General features: G+C 44.6%; 1 protein-coding gene across 2 annotated transcripts in view; it reads right to left on the reverse strand.

The window, feature by feature from the left end:
• Positions 1 to 23,177, reverse strand: part of hmcn1 (hemicentin 1) — an 88,059-nt gene that overhangs the window by 2,471 nt on the left and 62,411 nt on the right. For both annotated transcript variants that reach the window (XM_031758658.2, XM_039601307.1), the window contains exons 42-103: positions 23,058 to 23,154; positions 22,718 to 22,840; positions 22,446 to 22,601; positions 21,664 to 21,945; positions 21,382 to 21,549; positions 20,584 to 20,697; positions 20,175 to 20,261; positions 19,882 to 20,073; positions 19,602 to 19,775; positions 19,387 to 19,500; positions 17,852 to 17,997; positions 17,621 to 17,771; positions 17,261 to 17,458; positions 17,061 to 17,174; positions 16,784 to 16,971; positions 16,493 to 16,589; positions 16,176 to 16,337; positions 15,950 to 16,063; positions 15,661 to 15,863; positions 15,458 to 15,539; positions 15,205 to 15,336; positions 14,950 to 15,099; positions 14,585 to 14,744; positions 14,373 to 14,497; positions 14,097 to 14,280; positions 13,772 to 13,869; positions 13,342 to 13,620; positions 13,056 to 13,252; positions 12,434 to 12,515; positions 12,082 to 12,218; positions 11,861 to 12,002; positions 11,625 to 11,769; positions 11,389 to 11,516; positions 11,151 to 11,307; positions 10,905 to 11,026; positions 10,598 to 10,762; positions 9,288 to 9,395; positions 9,004 to 9,141; positions 8,794 to 8,928; positions 8,375 to 8,644; positions 7,633 to 7,823; positions 7,308 to 7,521; positions 7,081 to 7,215; positions 6,804 to 6,994; positions 6,618 to 6,699; positions 6,259 to 6,528; positions 5,956 to 6,126; positions 5,693 to 5,863; positions 4,957 to 5,127; positions 4,685 to 4,855; positions 4,407 to 4,577; positions 4,106 to 4,276; positions 3,866 to 4,012; positions 3,587 to 3,724; positions 3,378 to 3,499; positions 2,653 to 2,890; positions 2,493 to 2,555; positions 2,233 to 2,352; positions 2,022 to 2,156; positions 1,827 to 1,940; positions 1,604 to 1,729; positions 773 to 901 (exon numbers count right to left, since the gene is read on the reverse strand). In XM_031758658.2, the coding sequence (XP_031614518.2) occupies positions 773 to 901; positions 1,604 to 1,729; positions 1,827 to 1,940; positions 2,022 to 2,156; positions 2,233 to 2,352; positions 2,493 to 2,555; positions 2,653 to 2,890; positions 3,378 to 3,499; positions 3,587 to 3,724; positions 3,866 to 4,012; positions 4,106 to 4,276; positions 4,407 to 4,577; positions 4,685 to 4,855; positions 4,957 to 5,127; positions 5,693 to 5,863; positions 5,956 to 6,126; positions 6,259 to 6,528; positions 6,618 to 6,699; positions 6,804 to 6,994; positions 7,081 to 7,215; positions 7,308 to 7,521; positions 7,633 to 7,823; positions 8,375 to 8,644; positions 8,794 to 8,928; positions 9,004 to 9,141; positions 9,288 to 9,395; positions 10,598 to 10,762; positions 10,905 to 11,026; positions 11,151 to 11,307; positions 11,389 to 11,516; positions 11,625 to 11,769; positions 11,861 to 12,002; positions 12,082 to 12,218; positions 12,434 to 12,515; positions 13,056 to 13,252; positions 13,342 to 13,620; positions 13,772 to 13,869; positions 14,097 to 14,280; positions 14,373 to 14,497; positions 14,585 to 14,744; positions 14,950 to 15,099; positions 15,205 to 15,336; positions 15,458 to 15,539; positions 15,661 to 15,863; positions 15,950 to 16,063; positions 16,176 to 16,337; positions 16,493 to 16,589; positions 16,784 to 16,971; positions 17,061 to 17,174; positions 17,261 to 17,458; positions 17,621 to 17,771; positions 17,852 to 17,997; positions 19,387 to 19,500; positions 19,602 to 19,775; positions 19,882 to 20,073; positions 20,175 to 20,261; positions 20,584 to 20,697; positions 21,382 to 21,549; positions 21,664 to 21,945; positions 22,446 to 22,601; positions 22,718 to 22,840; positions 23,058 to 23,154 (9,457 nt within the window). The remainder of the gene's footprint in view (positions 1 to 772; positions 902 to 1,603; positions 1,730 to 1,826; positions 1,941 to 2,021; positions 2,157 to 2,232; positions 2,353 to 2,492; positions 2,556 to 2,652; positions 2,891 to 3,377; positions 3,500 to 3,586; positions 3,725 to 3,865; positions 4,013 to 4,105; positions 4,277 to 4,406; positions 4,578 to 4,684; positions 4,856 to 4,956; positions 5,128 to 5,692; positions 5,864 to 5,955; positions 6,127 to 6,258; positions 6,529 to 6,617; positions 6,700 to 6,803; positions 6,995 to 7,080; positions 7,216 to 7,307; positions 7,522 to 7,632; positions 7,824 to 8,374; positions 8,645 to 8,793; positions 8,929 to 9,003; positions 9,142 to 9,287; positions 9,396 to 10,597; positions 10,763 to 10,904; positions 11,027 to 11,150; positions 11,308 to 11,388; positions 11,517 to 11,624; positions 11,770 to 11,860; positions 12,003 to 12,081; positions 12,219 to 12,433; positions 12,516 to 13,055; positions 13,253 to 13,341; positions 13,621 to 13,771; positions 13,870 to 14,096; positions 14,281 to 14,372; positions 14,498 to 14,584; positions 14,745 to 14,949; positions 15,100 to 15,204; positions 15,337 to 15,457; positions 15,540 to 15,660; positions 15,864 to 15,949; positions 16,064 to 16,175; positions 16,338 to 16,492; positions 16,590 to 16,783; positions 16,972 to 17,060; positions 17,175 to 17,260; positions 17,459 to 17,620; positions 17,772 to 17,851; positions 17,998 to 19,386; positions 19,501 to 19,601; positions 19,776 to 19,881; positions 20,074 to 20,174; positions 20,262 to 20,583; positions 20,698 to 21,381; positions 21,550 to 21,663; positions 21,946 to 22,445; positions 22,602 to 22,717; positions 22,841 to 23,057; positions 23,155 to 23,177) is intronic.

The raw sequence follows: 23,177 nt of genomic DNA on the forward strand, positions 1-23,177 counted from the left end.
ATCATAATTTTCACATTTTATCTGAAGAAGTACATCAGATATGAATTATGTTAAAAAAAAAAACGTTCCCAGTTCATTTAGACTATCTGAATAAAGCAGACATCAGTGCTGAGTGTTAATGTCCCAGCAGCATCAGGGTACATATGCCATCACAAAGCGACGCCAGGAAACAGCCAGACCCAAACATAAAGGTGCTGGAAACACTCTGATAGATCCGAACTGGAGGAAATTAAAAGAAGGAAGTGACAGACAGAGCTGTGAGGTGATGGTGCTGGTCTTTTTACGGTTGGTGCAAAATAAGAAACCTTTTTTTTGTTTTATGTATTCCTTTCCCTCCTTCCTGTTTCCCTAACAGCTGTAACACAGTAGCATCATCTTAAACTGGTGAAGCCTCTGATATCATGCAGCACTGTTTCTTTGCAAAAAGCAAGATTTTTGTTTGTGTTTAATAGAAAGAGTTAATCGGCAGTTCTCACTGAAGCATTTGGTCATTTAAGCAAGCAGTGGCACGATATGATTACAGCAGCTATTTTAGGCTTTCTGCAGAAGTGAGCGAATCAGCGTCAGAAAGAAGAAAGTGCATTTCTAGAAGCAAGCAAGCTGATGGGAAATGTAAGGAAAGAGCACTGCATTTTTATTTTACTGCTCTGGATATTCATGCTTGGCTAAGTAGCCCAAAGTAATCAGAACGACACAGCAGCAATGAAAACATCGCCTGCAAAGGGTTTGATGTTATAGCGTACTGGATTCAATTCAAGGGAGAGACACGTACCGACGCAGGGCCGTCCTACTCCCTGGGATCTGTAACCACGGGGACAGGTACAGTGGTAGCTGCCTCTGGTGTTCTCGCAGATCTGGTTGTATCTGCACTGATGGGTGCCGTCGCTGCACTCGTCAACGTCTGCAACAGGCAACAAGAGACCAAAGTGCATCATCTCATGAAACACAATATATATATATACGCTAATCAAAAAAGTGAAAGAAACACTTCTTAATTAGTCAGTTAAACCTCTGGACTATTGATGTGGTCAGTTACGTAGCAGAGGGGGGTTGTTAATCAGTTTCAGCTGCTTTGGTGTTTATGAAATTAACAAGAGCTGCAAACAGGATTGATTTCACAGCTGGAGGCCTCTGACGTTTCCCCCTCCTCATATTTCCTGACTGTTTTTCACTAGTTTTGCGTTTGGCTAGGGTCAGGGTCACTGCTGTTAGCGTGATGTGATACCTGGACCCCGCAGAGGCTGCATTGGTTGTCCAGCTCCTCCAGGACGACACAGAAGATGCCAGAAGATTTACAGTGTCTCCCAGCTCACTTTCAAGAGCATGGAGGAGAATCCAGGAGACACACAGTTACTCTGGGCGAAGAAGATCCTTAACCCATCAGCGGGACAGGAAACTGCTACTTTGTGTGGAATTTTTTCCTTTTGATTTCCAGGGTTGAATTCAGCCCTCTACGTTGATCCGTTCACTCCTAACACATTACCCAGTCTGTATCAGTACAGATATGCTGCATCTTTTTTCCCCCCCACTGAGAATAGATGTTTCTTTACATTTTTTAAACAGCGTGTTAGTAACTACTCTACAGTTCTTCAGTAACACTCACCCACACATGTTCCATTGCCACCCTTGGTCATACCACTGGGGCAGAGGTCAATACAGATGTAACCACCGCGTGTGTTTTTACACTGCTGATCAGAGCGACAAACCCTCTGCCTGCACTCGTTTATATCTGCAGTGAGAAAAAAAGAGAAGTTTGTGGTTCCAGATTTTGTGATAAATTGTTTTATTTTATGTAGAACATTAATGGAGGGGAGCGCCTCTCTCACCTATGCAGCGTCTGCTCCTGAGAAGAAAGCCTGGCTCACAGGCACAGCGGTAACTACCGATGGTATTCAAACAACGCTGATTACAGGGATTTGACTCCTGGCACTCGTTCACATCTGAGCAACAAAAACATGTCCCGCTATTTTTAGAAAGTCAAATCAATTAAAAAGGAAAGGAATGCTCAGTTACAGTCAAACCTGTACAGCTGTAGCCGTCAGCGGTTCTCCTGAAGCCACGCCCACAGCGCATGACGCATCTGTAAGAGCCAATGGTATTCTCGCAGTCTTCTGCGTCGTGGCACACATTGTCACCTAGCGAACACTCGTCGATGTCTAGGAGAGAGGAGAGAAGAGGCTTAATGGTGATTTGCTGCCGCGTTGGGTCAGTAGGCGGCTGAGAGTTTTGTACCCTGACACGTCCTCCCGTCGGCTGAGATGGTGAGGCCTCGGGGACAGGAGCAGTAGTAGGTGCCCATTGTGTTGTGGCAGGCATGTGAACACGGGTTCCCAACCTCACATTCATTCTCATCTGCAGCACAAAGATAAACACGAATACGAACAATCAGAAACGATCAGATGTTATAATTATGAACCCATCAATATATTGTTTTCTTAGGTGCAGTTTTTCGGGGTTTGGGGTAAGTACAAGTGTATTGTGATTAGCATTACCTGCACAGTAAGGCCCGGCAGCCACCAAAGTGAAGCCACGAGGACACTGGTTACTGCGATCACCTGGAGTCACGTTAACGCAACTTTAACTTTAGCTTATGTTTGGTGAAAATGCAACAAAGTATTAGGCAATAGAAGTTGAAACATCTTTTGCGTTCACCTTTGGAGATACTAGCTTGTATGCTATACTCCAAGACTTCCTCCAGTGGGTGGTAGTGTGCACTGATGGCTGCGGCCCTCAGCGTCTCTACCAGGTAAGGCATCTTCCCCTTGGACGGATCATAGGAGACAGTGTGGTTCCAGGTGTAGGGCACGCTTTCTTTGTCGATGCTGAACATGCGAGTGGACAGAGCGTAGAGCTGACCTGGTCCCGTCTGGATGTAGTCCTCTGTGTAGTCCTGGGAAAAAACCCCAAACAGAAGAGTGTGCATTTTTATTATTCAGTTTAGTGTCTGTCAGATCGACCTTAGCTTTAGTTTCTTTCCTCGCAATGTGTGACATTAGACTTTAAATTGTTTTTATTGGGTTAAATTGAGTTTTTGTGCGTATATAAGAATCTGGTCATAAATCTATGAGTTATACAAGACGGGGGACTTGATTTGCTGGTGGGAAGTTTAGAGATGACATATGGCAAAAAAAAAAAAAAAGACAGAGAAACAAATAACGATAAATTGATGTTTTCTAAAATAGAGGCGTTCGCTGTATTAGATTTCCAGTGTTTTCTATGGTTTAAATTTCCAGAAATGTAATAAAACCGTTGTGTAAATATACATGAACTGATGTGTTTTAGTTGTACACAGGCCAATAAACATATGCATATTTCTTTCAGTCCCTATATTAGTTTATTAGCTGGCTTAGTAATATTCCCATTGCCTATTTGTGTACCTTGATGCTGATGAGAGCATGTGAAGGCAGCTGTAGGATGTGTCCGTTCACAACGATGTCCAAAAGCAAAGCGCCGTCAGAGTCCAGGCCCCTGACAATGTGGGTCATCCTCAGGATCTCGCCTGCCAACACAGTCACATATCAATCTTTCCATATCACACAGCTGTTTCAAGGTTTTTTGACTCCGTATTGAACCCATGAAATCCCACCTGTGGCAAACTCCACCTGTGTCTCTCGCCTGAAGATACCCCCTGTTAGCGTGTAGCCATTGACCGCCTCTCCTACTTCATGCGCAGTGGTCCAGTAGACGGGGTTCAGGATGGAGATGAGCTTCCTCATCGCAGGACCTTGAAATGATTTTAAGGTCTTACATTTATTAGGAGTTAAAGAAAACAGCTGACTTTTGGATGGAGGCAGGAATTAGAGTGCATCATACAACATTTAAAAGCAGAAAAGTGATACAACCAAACAGCTAATGGAAAACTGACCTAACGTCCTTGGTACATTAGAGATTGTGGCTTTGATGATTCTGCTGCCATACTCGCTGTTGGTGATGGAGGCATTGAGGATGGAGACGCCAAACTCGATATCATTAATGTTCCCTATAATGCTTCCTCGGGCCTTCAGGGGCCCACCTGATCAAAAGAAACGTGCATTTAAATGTAGATACAGCAAATGAACACAGAACCACACATGAGCAACCTTTTATTTTAAAAGAGATACGTTACCTGGGCAGGCCTGAGTATTGCACCTGGACAGCTGAGTAGAGTCTCCTGGACACGGCCGGCCACCGTCGCTTGGAGATGGACTGTCACAGAGCCGAACACGTGTCCTCTGTCCTCCTCCGCAGGAAGCAGAACATTCTTCCCATGGCTGCCATGAACCCCAGGTACCATCAACTGCAAGGATACAAGTAGTACAAGTGTACACACCAGTACACAAATCACAGCAATGGAACAGTCATAGGGGTAATTTAGTCTTACAAGAGAACCAATACCACACGCCTGACCGTGACACAGGCTGACTCACCGGGGCACTTGACGGTGCTGCATCTCTGTATCTGTGTATCAGCACCTGCACAAGCTCTCCCACCGTAGGCGGGTCTGGGGTTGTCACAGGTCCTGTAGCGCCTCATCTGACCTCCGTTACATGTCTTGCTGCAGCTGCCCCAGCTGCTCCATGGACCCCAGTTACCACTGACTAACACACAGTAGTGCAAAATGACAGATCCATAAAAGAAAAGACACAGATACACAGATGTGGAAATGAGCGTATCTAAGCAGTCATTAGCAGTTCAGATTTCTCACTGGGGCAGGGGTCGCTGTTGCAGAAGTCGATTTGCACATCGTTGCCCTCACACTGTCTGCCACCATGCTGAGGGGCGGGGCTGGCACAGAGGCGTGTCCTCTGTCTAGTACCACCCCCACAGGAAATACTGCAGGCTCCCCAGCTCACCCAGGACGACCACTTTCCATCCACTAGAGGACACAAAGGGTATAAAACTGAAATCTGCTTCGTTTAACGAATCTTAAATCCAGGCCCGAGCTGAGATTTTTCCAAAGCATAATCCCGTCCTTACCGGGACAAGGTTTCTCCTTGCACATTTGTGTTTGGGTGTCTGTGCCCACGCACTGTGACCCATCAAATGCTGGAGGAGGGTTGTTGCAGAGGCGGATCCTGGACTGCACGCCCCTACCGCAGGTCTCGCTGCATGGGCTCCACGGTAGCCAAGAACCCCAGTTACCTCCCACTATAGGAGCATAAATCTACAGTTCATTATACATATTTATATATATACAGCAGAATAAAGCAACACAGTGCTGCTAGAAAAACCCCCCAACAGATCTGCAGTTTAACAAGAGGAAAAAATTATGGAAATCAGAAAAGAAAGTTGAATTCAATTTGGAAATGATAATAATAATAATGATAATGCATTTTATTGGAGGGCACCTTTCTAAAACCCAAGGTCACCACACAAAGAGAAAAAGATATCAATAAAACAGTAGATTAAAATAAATTAAAATACAAAAACAACTAATAAAAACAAAAAACAAATAAACAAGAAATGACATAAAAAACATGGATGTTTGTTTCATGAATATTATTAGACCTGTTTGTCCACACAGGCTAACCTGCTGCCCAAAGAGCTGGAGTTTCATCAAAAACTAGAATATTAAGATATTTATACTGTAGCAAATACCCTCAAGTTAAAGTTCTCTTTAATGCCGGTGGTTCTCTTGTTTTTAACTGTTACAAATAGTGTTTAACAATTTCCCTGCATGTGTGCGCCTGCACATGCAAATGCATTTCCTCACCTGGACATGGTCTGACCCTGCACATGACCACGTCCACTGCCTTCCCCTCACACGGCCTGCCTCCATGCTGAGGCGGAGGACTGCTGCAGGTCCGGACCCTGGTTCTGTTGCCCTCACCACAGCTACGTGAACACTCCTCCCAGAGAGACCATTCTGACCAGTTGCCATCCACTGTGCAGGGAAGAGAGATTCGGTACCACATGTGACATTTGCACACGGTCTCCTTTGTAAACACTTAGTTCTAGGCCCTGTTTTAATCTCACCTGGGCAGGGTTTTCCTTGACAGCTGCGTGTCTCTGTGTCTGATCCTGCACAGTGGCGGCCTCCATTTGCAGGTAAAGGTTTGTTACACTGCCTGAGCCTCTTCTGGTTGCCAACACCACATGACACAGTGCAAGGACCCCACTCTGCCCACTCCGAGAAGCCGCCATGGACTGAATAGAACATTAATTAACTTTGGCACTTGGCTTTAGGTCCCTTTAGACACCAAAATATTGAAAGCATGTATATGAACTGATTTTGCTATTTCTGATTGCAGATGTAAGTATAAACTAAAAACTGCTCACCCCGTACGGTAAGAGTGACCTTGACCAGCACTGATCCAAGCAGGTTTCTTGCTACGCATTCATACTCAGCTGTGTCCTCCTTTTGTGCACTGATGATCCTGAGGGAGCCATTAGATAAGGCAGAGAAGCGGTTGTTGCCCAGAAGGGGGCGCCCCTGACGAGACCACTCTATCATGGGCGTAGGCTCACCCTCCGCCTGACAGTTGAGCACAGCCGTGGTTCCAGCATCCACTACGGTCTCCACGGGTTCTACAATGATTGCGGGTGCACCTGGAAGAGCAGCGTGCTTTATCAGATCTACCGCTGAAACAAAACGCTATAATTAAAAATACTGCAGCCTGACACAGTTAAACACTCACTGTGTAAGGTAAGTGTGACACTTCTCTCCACCACACCAGCATCATTTGTCGCCACACACATGTAGTTTCCCGCATCTTCACTCTGCCACACACATTGTAAATGAAATCACAGTGAACCACAAGAATCTTTTCCAAAGCTCACCTTTGTATTACACAAAAGAGCTCTTAGTCTCGTCTGCTTCCTACCACGGTGCCATAGATGGCCAAGGAGCCGTTGTCCAGTTGACGGATTCGGTTGCTGATCTGGATGTTTATTCCATTTTTGCTCCACTGGATGGTTGGCAGGGGGTCTCCTCGAACCTCACAGTTCAGGATTGCATTACCGCCCAGGGGTTCAATGCGGTTGGAGTGAAGGTCCCCATCAATGACAGGAGGCTCTGAAGAACAGGCAGATCAGGTCGAGTTTAGAGCAGCTTAGAGAGATGCAATAGCATCAAAATAGTTAATGAAAGCGTGCTTTTACCCTTGACATAGACAAAGGCCAGCGACTTGATGGTTCCCACATCATTTTCTGCCACACAGGTGTAGGTGCCGGCGTCGTCTTTGCTCACTCTCTCGATCACCAGCTCACTGTGACCGTTTGTTTGATCGTAGTGAACTAAAGCATCAATGGCAGAAAAGAAATAAAATGAAATTACAAAGATTAAGAAATAACGAAAGGAAACCTCTCCGTTTATCAATGATTCATACCTGGGATGATGTTGTTATTAAAGGCCCAAGTGATACTGGGTAGGGGGATGCCACTGACTCCACAGAACAGCATGAGGCGCTCTCCTTTGTTCAGGGCCACGTCTCCAAGAAGCTCAGTGAAGATGGGATGTGTATGAACCAACAGGGTGACGGTCCAACTGTCCTGGCCGACTGAATTAGTGGCAACACAGGTGTAACTTCCTGCATCTTCAGGCTGGTTCACCAAAAGGAGGGGGCAGGATGAAGGGAAAGAGCGAGTGCATACTTCAAACTCGTGCATTAAATATGATCAAAACAAAAAACAATTCGGTGTTTCTATTTTTACCTGAGCACTGTCAATAACCAGCTCACCAGATGGCAGGATTGTATACTCCCCCACGCTTTCACTGACAGGACTACCTTCCTTTTCCCAGGACAGTTTTGGCTGAGGGACACCCTCTGCCAAACACACAAGCTGGACCTGACTGTTTTCCACCACCACGACCTCCTGCTCTCCACCACGAATTAATGGAGGAACTGCAAGAGATGGAGGATAAAACCAAGTCATCCTTTTTATCTTTGCTTTGCTTTGTTATACAGTCCCGATTAAAAGTTTAAGACGAGTTTAAGCGTCGTTTTCAATAAATTGCATGCTCAAAAAATGTTTTATCTCACTCCCATTTCTTCTTGTTGCACGTTGAAGCTCTACGTGGAACCTTGTTAAGATCCAACCATGCAAAATAGGATTTTTTGCCATTTTTCAATGGTCTTAAACTTTTGATTGGGACTGTATGTCTAGGTGTGAGTATAAAATCTGAATAATGCTGTGTTGAAGAAGCAGAACTACTGGAACATGTAATGTTTTTATAGAACACCATCCATCCATCCATACATCATCCATCTACGCATCCATCCATCCATCCATCCATCCATCCATCCATCCATCCATCCATCCATCCATCCATCCATCCATCCATCCATCCAATTCAGGGTTACAGGCCTATGGCAGCTGTCACAGAACTGTTGCAGGGCTTTATAGAAAACTTTAACACCACAAATGTAGTGTGATGTGATTGACTGGAACCTACTCTGCACAGTAAGGCTCATTTCCAAGCTGACAGTGCCCGCTGCATTGGCAGCAGTGCAAGTATATCTCCCGGCATCACTCGGCTGAATGAAGGCGATCTGCAGAGATCCTGAACTGAGGACCCTCAGGCGTACAGTTTCACTCAGCACGCGCCCGTCTTTGTGCCACGTGACCGAGGGGGGAGGGGAGCCGTCAGCTTGGCACTGCAGCATCACAGAGGAGTCCACAGGTGCCAAATATTCCCGAGTGTCTGAGCTGATCACTGGAGGGACTTCAGGTGCAAGGAGAAATATGTGGGGTTAGTACATTAGTATATTTGTTGACATCATGGGAAACCTGAATTTCAGTGACTTTGGGTGCATTTTGTACACAACTGGTATTATGATCGTGAGGGTGAAATTTCAACATAAAAGTACCTACCTTGCACTCTGAGTCTGGTCTTGCCAAGCGCAGTGCCAGCAGGGTTTTGAGCCACACATATGTACATTCCAGAGTCTGACAGTGTTGCCTTGGAGATCTGCAGACTTCCATTAGGGAGTATGGTGGACCTACCACCTAGCACGAAGCCAGAACCAAAATTTCATGACTGATTGCTTACACCAACTGACAAACACAGACAGAATTATTTACCTGTACTGGGTACGTTGATGCCCTCCTTCTGCCAGGTAATGGTAGGGCTGGGTGAGCCTGTGGCCCTGCAGGGCAGACTTACGGGGTTATTCAGGATCACATCCAGTGCTGATGGATGGGACTGAATTACTGGAAGCTCTGAGAAGAAAGAATAGAAAATAGTGATGTTCAAGAACAAAAGAATAAACCTCCAAACAAACCAAAAAATAAGCCTCTCAATCAGAATCAAGAGCTCTAAAATAAAAATCATTGAAGCTGTGAACCCTGAATAATTTGTTTTTTACCCTGGACTGTGAGCTGCACGTGGCGGTGGGTGGAGCCTGCAGCGTTCTGAGCTGTACATGAGTAGCGTCCAGCATGAGTTAGCTCGGCTGAGGTGATCTCTATCGGGCCTGAATGTAGATCGACACAAAGAGCAGATAAAATATTTAAAGGCAGGTATAGAAATCCTCATCGACATGTTATCTACAGCTAAAAATACATACAAAGTAACCTGAGGCATTTGCCCTTTAGCAGACTCTTATCTTAATTTTTGTGTTATTTGTAGTCAAATTTAAGGCCATTAAAAAGGGAATTTTACGTTTTAATCAAACTTTGGTTTGGTGAGCTCGGGAAAAAAAGCGTCTGGACTTCTTTAAGTTTCTGACCTTTTCTGTGCATCTTTGCTGAGTTGAGGAAAGCCCAACTAGAATAATCACATGTTTTAAGAGCTTTCTTTACTCGCGTGTGTTCCTTTTGTTTCCCTTCTGGCTTAGAGGGAACATTTTCTGCCCAGTGATGTAGGATCCTGATTACTCCAAGTTTGTGTTCCATGGGGTGGTGGGAGTCGGAGAGGAGGTACTGGTCTGTGTGTGTGGGCTTCCGGTAAACTTCAATGTTGAGGTTTCCATTCCCTTCAATGCGCACGGCGCAGTCCAGGAAAGGCAAACTGCATCTTTGTGTCTTCACTGGTGAACTTTATGTTTTTATCCACTGAGCTGATGTGAGCAGTGAAGGATTCTACTTCCTGGATTTTGATTTTGACCCAGGTGTCATCAACATACCTGTATGGGAGGCTTTTTTCCCACTTCCTCCATGTTAAGTTTGGCTACAATAGGTGACACCAGGGAGCCCACTGCACATCATGTTTTTGTCTAAAAATCCTTTTTGTAATTAAAATATGTGGTGGTAAGGCAGAGCTCTAACAGTGTGCAAATCTGAGTGGGTGGAGCTTGTTCTGTTTTTTCAACGAGCTGTCTTGTCTTAGTAAATCACATGATAGGGTGGAGCAAGGATTCACCCAAACCTTGGCTAATTGTGACCCACACCTGTTTTCACACCATGACTCGTGTGATTAGGCAAAGGATCAATAGGGGGTCCAGGACCCTCCTAGGGACACTCCCACAGGGCTTAAAATCTCGGACTCTCCACCAATTGCTCTCAGAACTAAAGAAGGTGAAACGTCTTCAAGAAACTTAAAGAAGTCCAGACGCTTTTCTTTCCGAGCTCCTTAGACTACGATGACCTGGATGACTGAGAACCTTCACAGACACTTTGGTTTGGTGGGTTTATCAGCAGTGGGTATATTTAAAACAAACAAAAATATGAGTCTGACCTGTTGCCAGGATGCTATATCCAAGACCCTCTTCGGGCAGCTTCATGCCATCTTTGCTCCAGTGGATTGTGGGCTCTGGGATGCCAGACGCAGTGCATGGAATGACCACCGGGGACAGCCTGGTCACGACTAACTCTGTGAGTTCATCTGCTATTGACGGAGGAACTAGAGGAACAGATGCAATATGAAAATCCACAATGTAGAATAAACTCGTCACAGATGAATGATCCATTACTTATTAGAAAGAAAAATAACTAAAATTAACACAACGCAAAAGGAATCTGTAAATAACTGTTGTGTTACCCACCGTTCACAGTGAGGTTGATGGATCTGGTGTCTTCACCTGCCTCATTAGAGGCAACACACTGGTACACAGCCGTGTCCTCCACTGTGGGCGCTATAACTACCAGCGAGCCCGATGACAGTAATCTGGAAACGATTAAGAGATGTCGTTAGTATTTGTATACACTTAAAATTTGCCAGTTTTGTTTTTTTCTGAGACAAATTTTAATATCTTTCACTAGGAAAGAGAAGGAGAAAACTTGGGATCGACCTGTATATGTTCTGGTTCTGGTCTGTGTTTATAAGTCGGCCATTTTTCCTCCAGCTGGCAGTGGGTTTAGGTATGCCTGTAGCCTCACAAGACAGAGTGGTCTGAACGTTGACTATAACTGTGACATTAGTGCGACCATCAGCGATGGAAGGAGGCACTAAAAGAAAGGAAGCAGTAGTAAATTAATTGTCATTTGAATGCATTCTTGTGTCTTCTGTGGTACATATTTGCCACCCACCATATACTTGCAGATCCACTCTCTTGCGTTGAGTTCCAGCCTGATTGGTTGCCATACAGAGGTAGCGACCGGTGTCGGTCACCTGAGCGGAGTTGATGCGCAAAGACCCATCCTCTGCAAACGTGTACCTGCACACGTGTTCACAACATGAGTGAAACGCTGAGTCTGGCAATGTGGAATATATGTGAAGGTAGAAGAACTATGATAAAAGTAGCTGTTCGAGACGAGGAACTTACCTGGGATTGTTTCCTGCCAATATTGCTCCATGTTTCCTCCAGGTGACCTGAGGTGGTGGGACTCCACTCACTACACATTCAAGCATTGCTGGCTTGTTGACGTGCACCGTCACTGACTGGGGTCCGTCCTTGATAGCTGGGGCCACTGAGGGGACAGGTGTTATTGGTTTTTGAATTTTTATTTAACTCCATAACTAATAAAAGAGGGATTATTTTTTATAAATACATAACCATACCATTGACAGTCAGGTTAAACTTGCGTGTGGTCTGGCCAGCGATGTTACTAGCCACGCAGGTGTACTGAGCTCTGTCGCTGAGCTCTGCCATGTTGATCTGCAAGTAGCGGCCACCAGACAGAACACGCACACGAGCAGAGGCCTGCACAACGGGGCGAATAAGGTTATTTACCTCACCAGGTATCATCATGTTGCTATTCTTCTTTTGTATGACTTCTGACCTGCAGTGGTTGGCCATCTTTGAGCCAGGTCAGCGTTGGAGGTGGAACAGCATCAGACTTGCACTCTAAAGTCACCTGTCTGTTCTGCAGCACTGACATATCCCGAGGTGTACTGTCTCCCACAATGTTAGGAGGAACTGAAAAGGCAGACAAAAGAGCTCTAACCGTCTGTAGCCCACTATCAATCAAACTGTGCACACATGTGCATGACAACGGGAAACAACAAGCAATTCAATAACTGTAACACTGTAACTTCCCTTTTGTATTTGTAATGAAAGCAATTTAATTGAAAGGCAGCAACCATTTTCATAAAGTTAAACAGTTTGCATATTGCAACGTCTATGTTACCCACCATGCACTCGAACTAGGAAGTCCTTGTCATCATCTCCCGCTGGATTGTTTGCTAAGCAGGTGTATCTGCCTGTGTCCTCCAGCTGAGTGTCAAAAAGTGTGAGAACAGTGGAAAAAAACACACAAAAATCATTCATGTACACTCTCTGGCCTCTTTTAGACACACCTGTTCAACTGGTATTTAATGCAAATATCTAGTTAGCCGATCACATGGCAGCAACACAGTGCATTTAGCCACAGTTAAGCTCAAACTGAGCATCAGATTAGGGAATACTGGGATTTTCCCACACAACCATGTCTAAGGTTTACAGAGAATGGTCAGAAAAAGAGAAAATATCCAGTGAGCATCGGGGCAAAGGAGACTGTCTGGTGAGAGAACTACATCATAGATCATCTGACAAATGTGTAGCAACTGCATGACGCTATCATGTCAATATGGACCAAAATTTGAGGAATAATTCCATCGCCTTGTTGAATTTATGAAGAATTATTAAGGCAGAAGGGATCCAAACATCTAGCTCTAGCAAGGTGTACTAATAAAGTTTGCAGTGAGTGTTTATACAAAAATCACACGATGCTGTATGAGCAACAAAATTTCACTTTAACAATCCCGAGTCTCTGACCTGTGCTGAGGCCACATGGAGCACCTTTCCTCCCTGGAGGAGGCGCAGGCTGTCTGTCTGTGGGAGCGGGCGTCCATCCTTGAGCCAGGTCAGAGAGGGTGTAGGTATACCTGCGGCCTCACAGTGGAGCTCCAGGACATTATTAACCACCACAGACACTTCTGCAGGTACACCAGAGCCCTCGATGCGCGGAGGATCTTAGAAAGTACAAGTAACGCTTCTTTAGTCGTCCATGAATCAGCAGCTGAAGCTGGATAATGGAGAGCTACAGTCTGATTGAACTCACCCATAACTTTAAGGTTGAAGTGACGTCTCGCTTCACCAGCAGTGTTGTTAGCCACGCAGGTGTAGCGTCCCGTGTCGCCAACCTGAGCCTGTCTAATACGAAGGTTGGTGTTCGAGTTTAGGAGAACGACGTGGCGGTCGGGGACTAGAGTTGCTCCATCTTTGAGCCAGGAAACGGTGGGCGTTGGGGTCCCATCAGCAATACACAGCAGAGAAGCCAAGTTTCCTCCGACCACAGTCACATCCTCTGTGCTCCCTGCTCCATCCAGACCGGGAGGGACTGAGGAGGGTAATTTAACAACTCGTTAGCCTTTGTTTCTCAGTTTGCCTGGAGGATATCTGAAAAGTATGAATAAACATGAAAGCTATACAACTCTAGAACATGCGGTCGCTTACAATTTCTTGCTGACGAAGCAAGTTTTCAGACTCACCGTGCACCTGCAGGTTATAATGTTTGTTGTCCACTCCTGCCCTGTTTGATGCAACGCAGGTATATCGTCCACCATCAGACACCTGGATGCGTGCCATCCTGACAGGAAATTTGTACGATGTGTAAATTTCTTGACGTTTAAGATGTTTCATATTTAAACCAACCCCCCATTTTTAAATCTTTTCAATTTTCAATGAAGAAATTGTTTTGATGATTTGGAAGATTATAAAACTGGAGTCGAGATAAGAATGTTTCAGACTAATACATTCGCATATTTGCATTCAGAAGAAAGAAATTCATCCTCCGTGCACTGTCTGCTGACGTACCGAAGGACTTGCCCAGCAGAGAGGAGACGTATGTGTGAGGAGACTGGCAGAGGCAGGCCATTCCTCAGCCAGTTTAGCTGAGGCAGGGGGGAGCCTGTTGCGACGCACTCGATGCTCACAGAACTGTCCAGAACTGCTGCGAGCTCCTCAACAGCCCCACTGTTGCCTACGATCACAGGCGGCACTGGGAGACGGGAGGCAGTGTCCGTTATAGAGCGTTGAAAGAATATTTGCACCAAAGATATGCGTTGTATATGAATCCTGAATTAAACCCACCATACACGTTCAGATTAAATATCCTGTCCTCTTCTCCTGCAGCGTTAGTGGCCACACAGGTGTACTTGCCGCTGTCAGCAGTCTGAGCTCGTAGTACAGTGAGTTTGCTGCCATTTCCACTGATCCTGAACATACATACATACATTTGCCTCATTGTAAAATATGTCTTGTACATGTATTTTTTGTATATTGCACATTGTGCTATTCTTTACCTGAGCGCCTTGCTTCCCGTACTGTTGATGGCTTCCCCGTCCTTCAGCCACTGGATGGTCGGAGTTGGGGCTCCCTGAGCTTGACAGACCAACTGAATGGTTTGATTTAGCAGGACTCCCATTTCACTGGGTAGCTCTGATCCAGAGATACTGGGAGGAACTAAGAGCAAATTACCTGGGTTAGCATAGCTGTGTGTAACATAGCTAGAAAAAAGTGGGCAAATGTCATATTAAACCCTATGGATTAAGAATGGGATGCCGCTCAAGGTCATATTCATAAAGGGAGATGAGCGAATATGTTTGGCAATATAGTGCATCTTCTAGAAAGGCATAGCAGGGTTTTAAAGATAAAGATGTTCATCTACCTTGTATGGTTAGGCGGTACCTCTTGTAGGCCTTGCCCTCCACGTTGGAGGCCACACATGTGTAAGTGCCGCTGTCAGCGAGCTGTGACCGTGCGATCTGCAGTTTGCTGCCCCCTGAGAAGATGTGCATCTCCAAAGACTCTGAGTTCTCTAAAGGAAATATGAAGTTCGTGTGTTTTTTTTAATAAAAAAAGGATAACATTAACAGATGAAAAACTTTTTTTGTGGTTCAGTTAAACCTGCACACAGGCTTACCTATGGTGCGCCCGTTTTTCAGCCAAGTGAGCGTGGGTGGAGGGATTCCACTCGCGTCACAGTTAAAGATGACCGGATTACTGATGGTTTCTACAACTGTCTCCTCTGCTGGGCCATCGATACTGGGAGGTACTGAAGAGAGAAGAAATTTAAAGAAATATCTTTAATATTATTCTGCAGGTGGACACTGGTTGAAATAGGTTCCTGGTGGATTTTCAGATTTGTAAAAATGTATATATTTAGGAAAGACTACCATAGATGTTCAAGTGGAAGTGCTTGTCCACTTGCCCGGCAACATTGGTGGCCATGCAAACGTACTGTCCTGTATCAGACACCTGAAAATTACAGACAGATGCAAAACACATAAAAAAACATATAAATAGTTAATTCAACACTTTGGCTAGGTGCTTTTTTTAAATCCAGCAAACACATCGCTGGTTTCCATTCGTCTCTCACCTCTGAACCTTCGATCTGGAGGATCTGTCCCTCAGCCAAAACGCGCAGGTTGGCTGATTCTGTCACCACTCTGCCGTTCTTATACCAAGTGATGACGGGAGGAGGGACAGCATTGGATTCACACTCCAGAGTTACAGATTTCCCAACGAGCACATTCACCACCACAGGAGAGTCCCCGCTATTGTCTCGGATGCTGGGAGGAACTGGAGGAGGAGGTAAATCAGCGTCAATTAAAGGAAACGCACAGAGCGTACACTGTGCAATAAAACCATCGTAGAAACAATCTGACCGAAAACAGTGAGGTAGATGTGTTTGTGAGCCTCTCCTGCTGCGTTCAGGGCCACACAGCTGTACTTTCCTCCGTCGGACACTTTTGCTTTCAGGATTTGTAAAGTACGTCCACCTGCAGGCACACGCAGACACAGAGAAACAGTGTTTTTATGTCATTTTATCGTCTGCATAAAGGTATTTTTTATATCGTGAGTCTATAGGTGAAAGTAACTACTACACAGTACCCGGCATGATGAGTGCATTGGTGTTAGCTTGAATTGGGCCCCTGTCATTGAGCCAGCCCAGTGTTGGAGGAGGGAAGCCAGTAGCTTCACAGGAGAGAGCCACAAAGTTGTTCGCGACCACTGTCACATTCTCAGAACTCAGGCCGATAATGGTGGGAGGCACTTAACGAAAAAAAACGAGGAACATTCAATAAAGCAGAAAGAAGACAAAAATATTTAATTTGCTGTGATCACATGACGGAAAAGTATTTTACTACATTTTACATTTGTTTATGTTGTGACACATTTAAACTGAAAAGGAAAAGGGAGTAACTCACCATGAACATTGAGATTAAATATTTTTTCTGCACTTCCAGCCACATTTTCAGCTGCACACACATAACGCCCTGTGTCCGATACCTGAGCCGTCAATATCTGATGGAGAAAAAATGTTGTAAAAATTACCCAAGGTGCATTGATACTGACATGTTTACATAAACATAGCAAGTAAAAGAAGTAAAAAAAAAAAATTACAGTTATTTGCATTGTTTTCAAGATAACGAACCTTGTGTGGGGTATGGGAGGTTTAAAAGTACAAATCTAATCTGTCTGTGTTTCCTGGTTGTTACCTGAAGTGCTCGCCCATTGGACAGAATTCTATGCAAGCTGTTGGAGGTGATTGGCTGGTTGTCCTTAAACCAGCTAATTTTGGGGGCCGGGTTTCCATCCACATGACACTCCAGTTGGGCAGTTTTATTGACCAGCACTGTGACTTCATCAGGCAAGTCGCTGTCTGTTCCACGTATGGTTGGAGGCACTAGTGCAGAACATATACATACATGTGAACTGTTCTCTGTTAAACTGATCGATACTTGTACCACAGAAAAAAACGGTGTTTTTACTCACATAGCACTCTAACATCATACTGGATGGAGTCCTCGCCTGCTTCATTGACAGCCACACATGTGTACCTGCCTGAGTCCTCAATCTGGGCCCTGGGAATCTGTAGCACGCGCCCTCCTGAGGATAAAGCAGTAGAAAATGTGTATGGAATAAATATCATTCACATTTCATCTCTTTCTTACAGTTTTCGTCATCTGTCTCACCTGGCAGGATCAGAACTTTGTCATTCGATGTCAGCAGATGTCCGTCTTTGTACCAAGTGAGGGTCGGAGGGGGGACGGCGTTGGTCTCACAGTACAGGGAGATGGGATTGTTGAGTATCACGTCTCGTGCATCAACTCCAAAGCCCGAGGAAGATGTGGTATCACCATCTGCACCAGGCCTGTTAAAATTAGGTGGAACTGAGCAGCGGGGAAAAAAGAGGACAGTTATTAAAACCTTACTTTATGCATTACATTACTAACAGGAGGAAACACCATCAGGTGCATGGTTGTGCATTTATGTAGTGTCTTTATTAAATAATAGTCACAGTTAACACATCTGCATTAGTCAACCCAGTTCACCTTGTATATTTACATCAAAGTCCTTCTCATCCTCTCCAGCTATATTAGTGGCTACACAGGTGTAGCGGCCAGTGTCTGACACCTGAGCATGTTTGATCTGAACGATCCGACCGTTGGCTGTAATAGACACGTGGTCATCTGACTGCAGGATCTGTGCAGAGAAAAAATTTTTTTTTTTTTAAACCTTTAATCCCACAGCTTTAAAAACTGTGAAAATATCCCAGATGTTACCTGCCCATCTTTATACCACTGCAGTGCGGGGGTAGGAAAGGCCTGAGCGACACACTCCAAAGTCAGGCTGCTGTTAACCTTGATCTTGACCTCTTTAGGGGCCAGTCCTTCCCCGGGAATGTCATTCTTATTAATCTGTGGAGGAACTGGAGACAAAAACAAGTTAAAATATTTTTAATATAAATCTGATTACTGGTAACTCTTATCAGTAATTTACATATTCAACCTGTCCTTGGCCCACGCTGTTGTACCGGCCTGCTTCAAATCCACCTCCATCGTCCCGATACCCAAAAACTCCAACCTAGCCTCAGTGACTACCGCCCAGTACCACTCACCCCCATCATCACTAAGTGCTTAGAGCAGCTGGTCCTAGCACACTTCAAATCCTGTCTCCCCCCCACCCTGGACCCCCACCAATTCGCATACCGCCAGAACAGGAGCACAGAGGATGCAGTCTCCATCGCACTGCACTCTGTCCTCTCACACCTGGACAACAACAACACAGAGAATGATGCGTCGTGTTGGTTCGTCACCTTTGCTCCTCCAAACATAACCATTGTTGTTGCGGACAGATAGCTGACTCTTTGTCTCGCCTGACTATAAGCTTTTCTCCAGAAAGCATTTGGCTCATTCATGTGGACAGCTGCAAATTTTCATCAACTTTGAAGGTGTCTATTTTGGAGCTTGGCCTTCTTTCGTGGTCCCTTTCAGTCTGTGGTGATGTAAAACTTGCTTGCCTGTGGACGGTGACGCTGGTGTTCAGCAGTTTCCAGTTCATACCAGACTTGAGCCTAGTGTTTCCTCTGTTGTTCCTGATCAACCTAACTTTCTCTCATCTGAGGATAACAGTTTGGATCTTCTTCCAGACCTTGGCAAAGTGGTGACACATCTGAATGAGTTGTATTTACGTACAGTTGTTTGAACTGATGATCCTGGGATTTGCAGTTGTTTAGAAATCTTTCACAACTCGTATAACTCTACAATTCTCCTTCTTGAATCTTCACTGACTTCCTTGGACTTTCCCATTGTTCTGAGCATTGGTCAATCCAGTGATTACTGTCATACAAATCCTTTTTATGCTGAAAACGACCGGTTGTAGTCAATCATGACCAATAATGAGAAATTAAATCGATCCTGTCAAGTTAAAAGGCATTGTAGAAGATTCAGCACCACTTATTAAGTGCATGTAGATACTTTTGAGCCCATGTGGGTTAATCCAACATAAATTCAAACTTGTGCACTCTGTTCTTGTTTTTTAAAGTCAATAAAGATGTATGCTTTATAATCCTGGTTCCCTGGAAAAATGAACAGTTCTAATAAATCACCGAAAACCCCAAATTACCACAACATTTATGTCCATGATGAGTGGATGTAAACTTCTGACAAGGAGCTGTAAATTATATTTACTTGTACAAGAAAGCATGTGCAATAGATTATGCTAGAACTGAACACACATAAAACAGTTTATGCTGGGCTTTGTTTTCTTTTGTAGTAAAGAAAGATGCAGCATGCTCCCAGAGATGAAGGGGTCTCACCATAAACCTTGACCTCATAGTGCTTCAGTGTCTCTCCAGCCTCATTAGTGGCCACGCATGTATACCTCCCAGCATCCTCTTGTTTAGCATTGAGAATCTGCAGCGTTTGCCCACCTGTAACAGCCACGGAGTCACAATGCACCACATGATTCTAACACATTTTTCTTCTGTCCCTTTATTGCCTCTTTATTTCCATTGTGCACATCATTGCAAACCTGGAAGGACTCTGACGTTGCGACTGGATTCAAATGGAGTGCCATCTTTGAGCCACATGATCAGAGCAGGAGGGTAAGACTGGACTTCACACACCAGTGAGGTAGGGCTGCTCAGGGTTACTGTAACCTCCTCTGCAGAAATGTCAGGGCCTGACCCAGCAATGGTGGGAGAAACTGGTCAAGAAAAGAGGGGAAAAAACAGACAAATAAGGAATATGATTTCATTCTACTTGTAATGAACTCAAAGTCTCCAAAATGGAAAAAGGAGTTGTCTTTGTACCCAGGACATTAAGATTGTAATGCCGACTGCGGTCTCCTGCACTGTTAGATGCCAGGCAGCTGTACCTGCCAGTGTCTGCGACTTGGGCACCAGAGATTTGGAGGAAACGGCCATGAGACAGAACTTGGTAATGCCCGTCAGGCACCAGCAGCTGTCCATCCTTCAGCCATTTAATCTCAGGTACAGGATTACCTGGGAAATTGTAAAGGGGGTTTAAGAAAATTGTTCCAAAGCATAGAGATTATCTTGAATGGACTGCTCCAAACATTTGATTACCAGATTATCTCATCTACCTGATGCTTCACAAGTGAGAGTGATGTTGTGTTTCTCCTTCACTTTAGTATCCACCACAGTTCCCTCCTCCACAATGCTCGGGGGAACTGTCAGAAAAATCAGTTGAATATTTATTATTTTCTATCTAAGCCCATTTTATCATTAAGTGAAAAATAAACATCCATCCACACATCATCCATCCATAATCCATCCATCCATCCATCCATCCATCCATCCATCCATCCATCCATCCATCCATCCATCCATCCATCCATCCATCCATCCATCCATCCGTCTTCAGCCACCTCCTCCACCTTTTCAAGCATGGTACAATTTATGTAAATGCAGTCACTTTAATTAGACAATATTATGGCATAAAGCTAATCCCCCCACCCACCCACCCATACAATAAATTTTCTATTTTCTCACCAAGGATGTCAAGGTCAAAGGTCTTCCTCTCCTCCCCAGCGCTGTTAGACACGATGCAAGTGTATCTCCCAGCATCCGCTGCTGCAGCATGCATCAGACGCAGGCTGCGGCCACCTATAAGTTAAACAAGTCCATTATTATTATGTTTCTATAACCATGTGTAATGTATTTAAAAGCTAGGTCAGAAGAAAAGTAATTTTTTTTCCAGAAATAAAACATGACAAGAACACGTAAACAGGCTTTTAAAGATGTTGAAATGACATTAGCTCTCTCTGAGCACTGAAATTAATCAACACAGAGAGGCTGAACTCACAGCTGTTCAAACATTTAGGGCATAGTTTAATGATATTTCAGACTAATGTCAGTCCCAACAGCCAACAGCTTAGCTTTACCACAGTTAATGAGAAAATAATTGACAAATAATGACATATTAACTCTGCGGTTTATTGAAACAACTCCAGGTTTGACAACATGAGTGTCATTAGGATTCACTCGACACTTTGTTACAGTTTCCATTTCCAACTTTTCAAATTAATAATAACATTCTTTTGCTTCCAAATTCATTTTTCTGCCCAGCACCCAACAAATCTTGAGATGTGAATAAAAACACAATTTACAGGAGTTTTTATGCTGTTTGTTTCACAGAACTGGCTTCTGCATTTGGCTGTGGTCGCAGTGATTCCATAATATTATTATTGGCGATGCATTGCAACTGTTGAAACCTCTGAGACCTAGCTGGGAAGTAAAAAATCAGGACTAAGAACTCGAAAAGTCATGGAAAGCCAGACAGGAACCGACCTGAAAGGATGCGCGCTGAACTAGTCGTTTTAATTGGCTGACCGTCCTTCAACCAGGAGATGGTAGGAAGAGGGATGCCAGAGGCCTCACAGATCAGACCAACTGGGTTCCTCATGACAACACTCACATTTTCTGGAAACTGAACCTGCCCAGTTATACTCGGTGGGACTGAAGATGAGAGAAAAGGAGGTAAATGGACACAAAGATTATTTCTTTGATCATTATGATAACACAAAAGGATCGACAAAACTTTAATCTCTGAAAGCAATTCCTATTTCATACCGTGCACGCTGATGTCATGCTTGCTGTCAGCCTGTCCTGCCACGTTAACAGCGATGCACGTGTAGCGTCCCGTGTCTGACACTTTGGCATCTTTAATCTGCAGTAACCTCCCCTCATTCAGGACCTTTGCACCATGGTGGCCTGTGATCGGCCGTCCGTCTTTCAGCCACGTGACGGCAGGTCGCGGCACACCTTCTGCATCACATTGCAGCGTCACATCGCCTCCCTTTATCACAATGACCTCATCAGCGTCGCCTTCGGTGCGTCTGATGGAAGGACGGACTGAAGTGAGAAAAGTGGGTGAGTGGTGTGTCATTAAAAAGATGAGATAAGAGAACTTTTCTACTGTCTTTATTACCTTAACTCTTTCCCCCATAAAGACAACATTTAACGCCCCCCCCCCGGAAATCTTAACGCAGTTTTGACAACTTAGTATGAATAAATAAAGACTTGGTTTCACAACCTTTAGAATAGGGCAGCCCTACTTATCTCTCTAAGCAAAGAGATCCCCATTACTAACTTCTGATGCACATTTAGGAAACAGGCCCGAAATAAGGCAGAAACTGCTCAGAGAGAAACAAGTTACCCCCAGTAGGCTTCCAAGAGGAAAAGACTAGATTAGTACATTTCTATATTCAAAACACATCTTTCTAGATTCCCATTCAAAGCAGTAACTTACCATATTTTAACTAAGCTGATTTTTTCATGGTTTACAGCCTGTATCCTTTATAGGCAAAAAGGCAATTGATAAAAAAATGGATGCATTGGTGGTGTTTACACACCATAAACCTGCAGGCTGTACTCCTTGGAGATGGTGCCAGCTGCACTGGAGGCTGTGCAGGTGTAAGAAGCAGCATCTGTCTTCTCAGCGCTGGAGATCTGCAGCTGACGACCTCCTGACAAAATCCTGACCCGCTGGTCAGATTTCACTTCAGAACCTGGAATATAAACAAAACACAGGATAGGTGAGGCGTTCCAGCACGCCACCCACACATGTATAGCTTTTGCTTTTGGGCTGCGTCCCCACGTTTGATCAAAGCAGAAACTCGCTTACCATCCTTCGTCCATGTGAGACTGGGAGGCGGTATGCCACTGGACTCACACACAAGAGTGATGAGACTGCCTTCAACTACCGTCAGAGGAGACACCTCCTCAGAGCCTCGGATACTGGGGGACACTGTAATAGCAAAGGGACGCCAAAAGGAGGTAGTCACGCTGCATGCATTAATACTAGTAAATGAGCGACGCATAAATAGTGATGATGGGCTGCAAAGAAAGTTCAAAATCTACTAAAAAAAAGCTTTTTGTTCCTATTTTGTCTAACAGTCCAAGAAAGACTGAAAAATCTCTTCAGGTCAGTCCACATGCATGACAGTGACACAAGATCAACTTACCCCACACATTGAGGTTATAGTTCTTCTCTGTTTTGCCAGCAACGTTTGTGGCTTCACAGGTATATCTGCCTGAATCCTGCACATGCACCCTGCTGATCTACCAGTTCGTAGACAGAGAAC

The sequence above is a fragment of the Oreochromis aureus genome, linkage group 17 (genome assembly GCF_013358895.1).
Source record: "Oreochromis aureus strain Israel breed Guangdong linkage group 17, ZZ_aureus, whole genome shotgun sequence".
In the NCBI taxonomy this organism is placed as follows: Eukaryota; Metazoa; Chordata; class Actinopteri; order Cichliformes; family Cichlidae; genus Oreochromis; species Oreochromis aureus.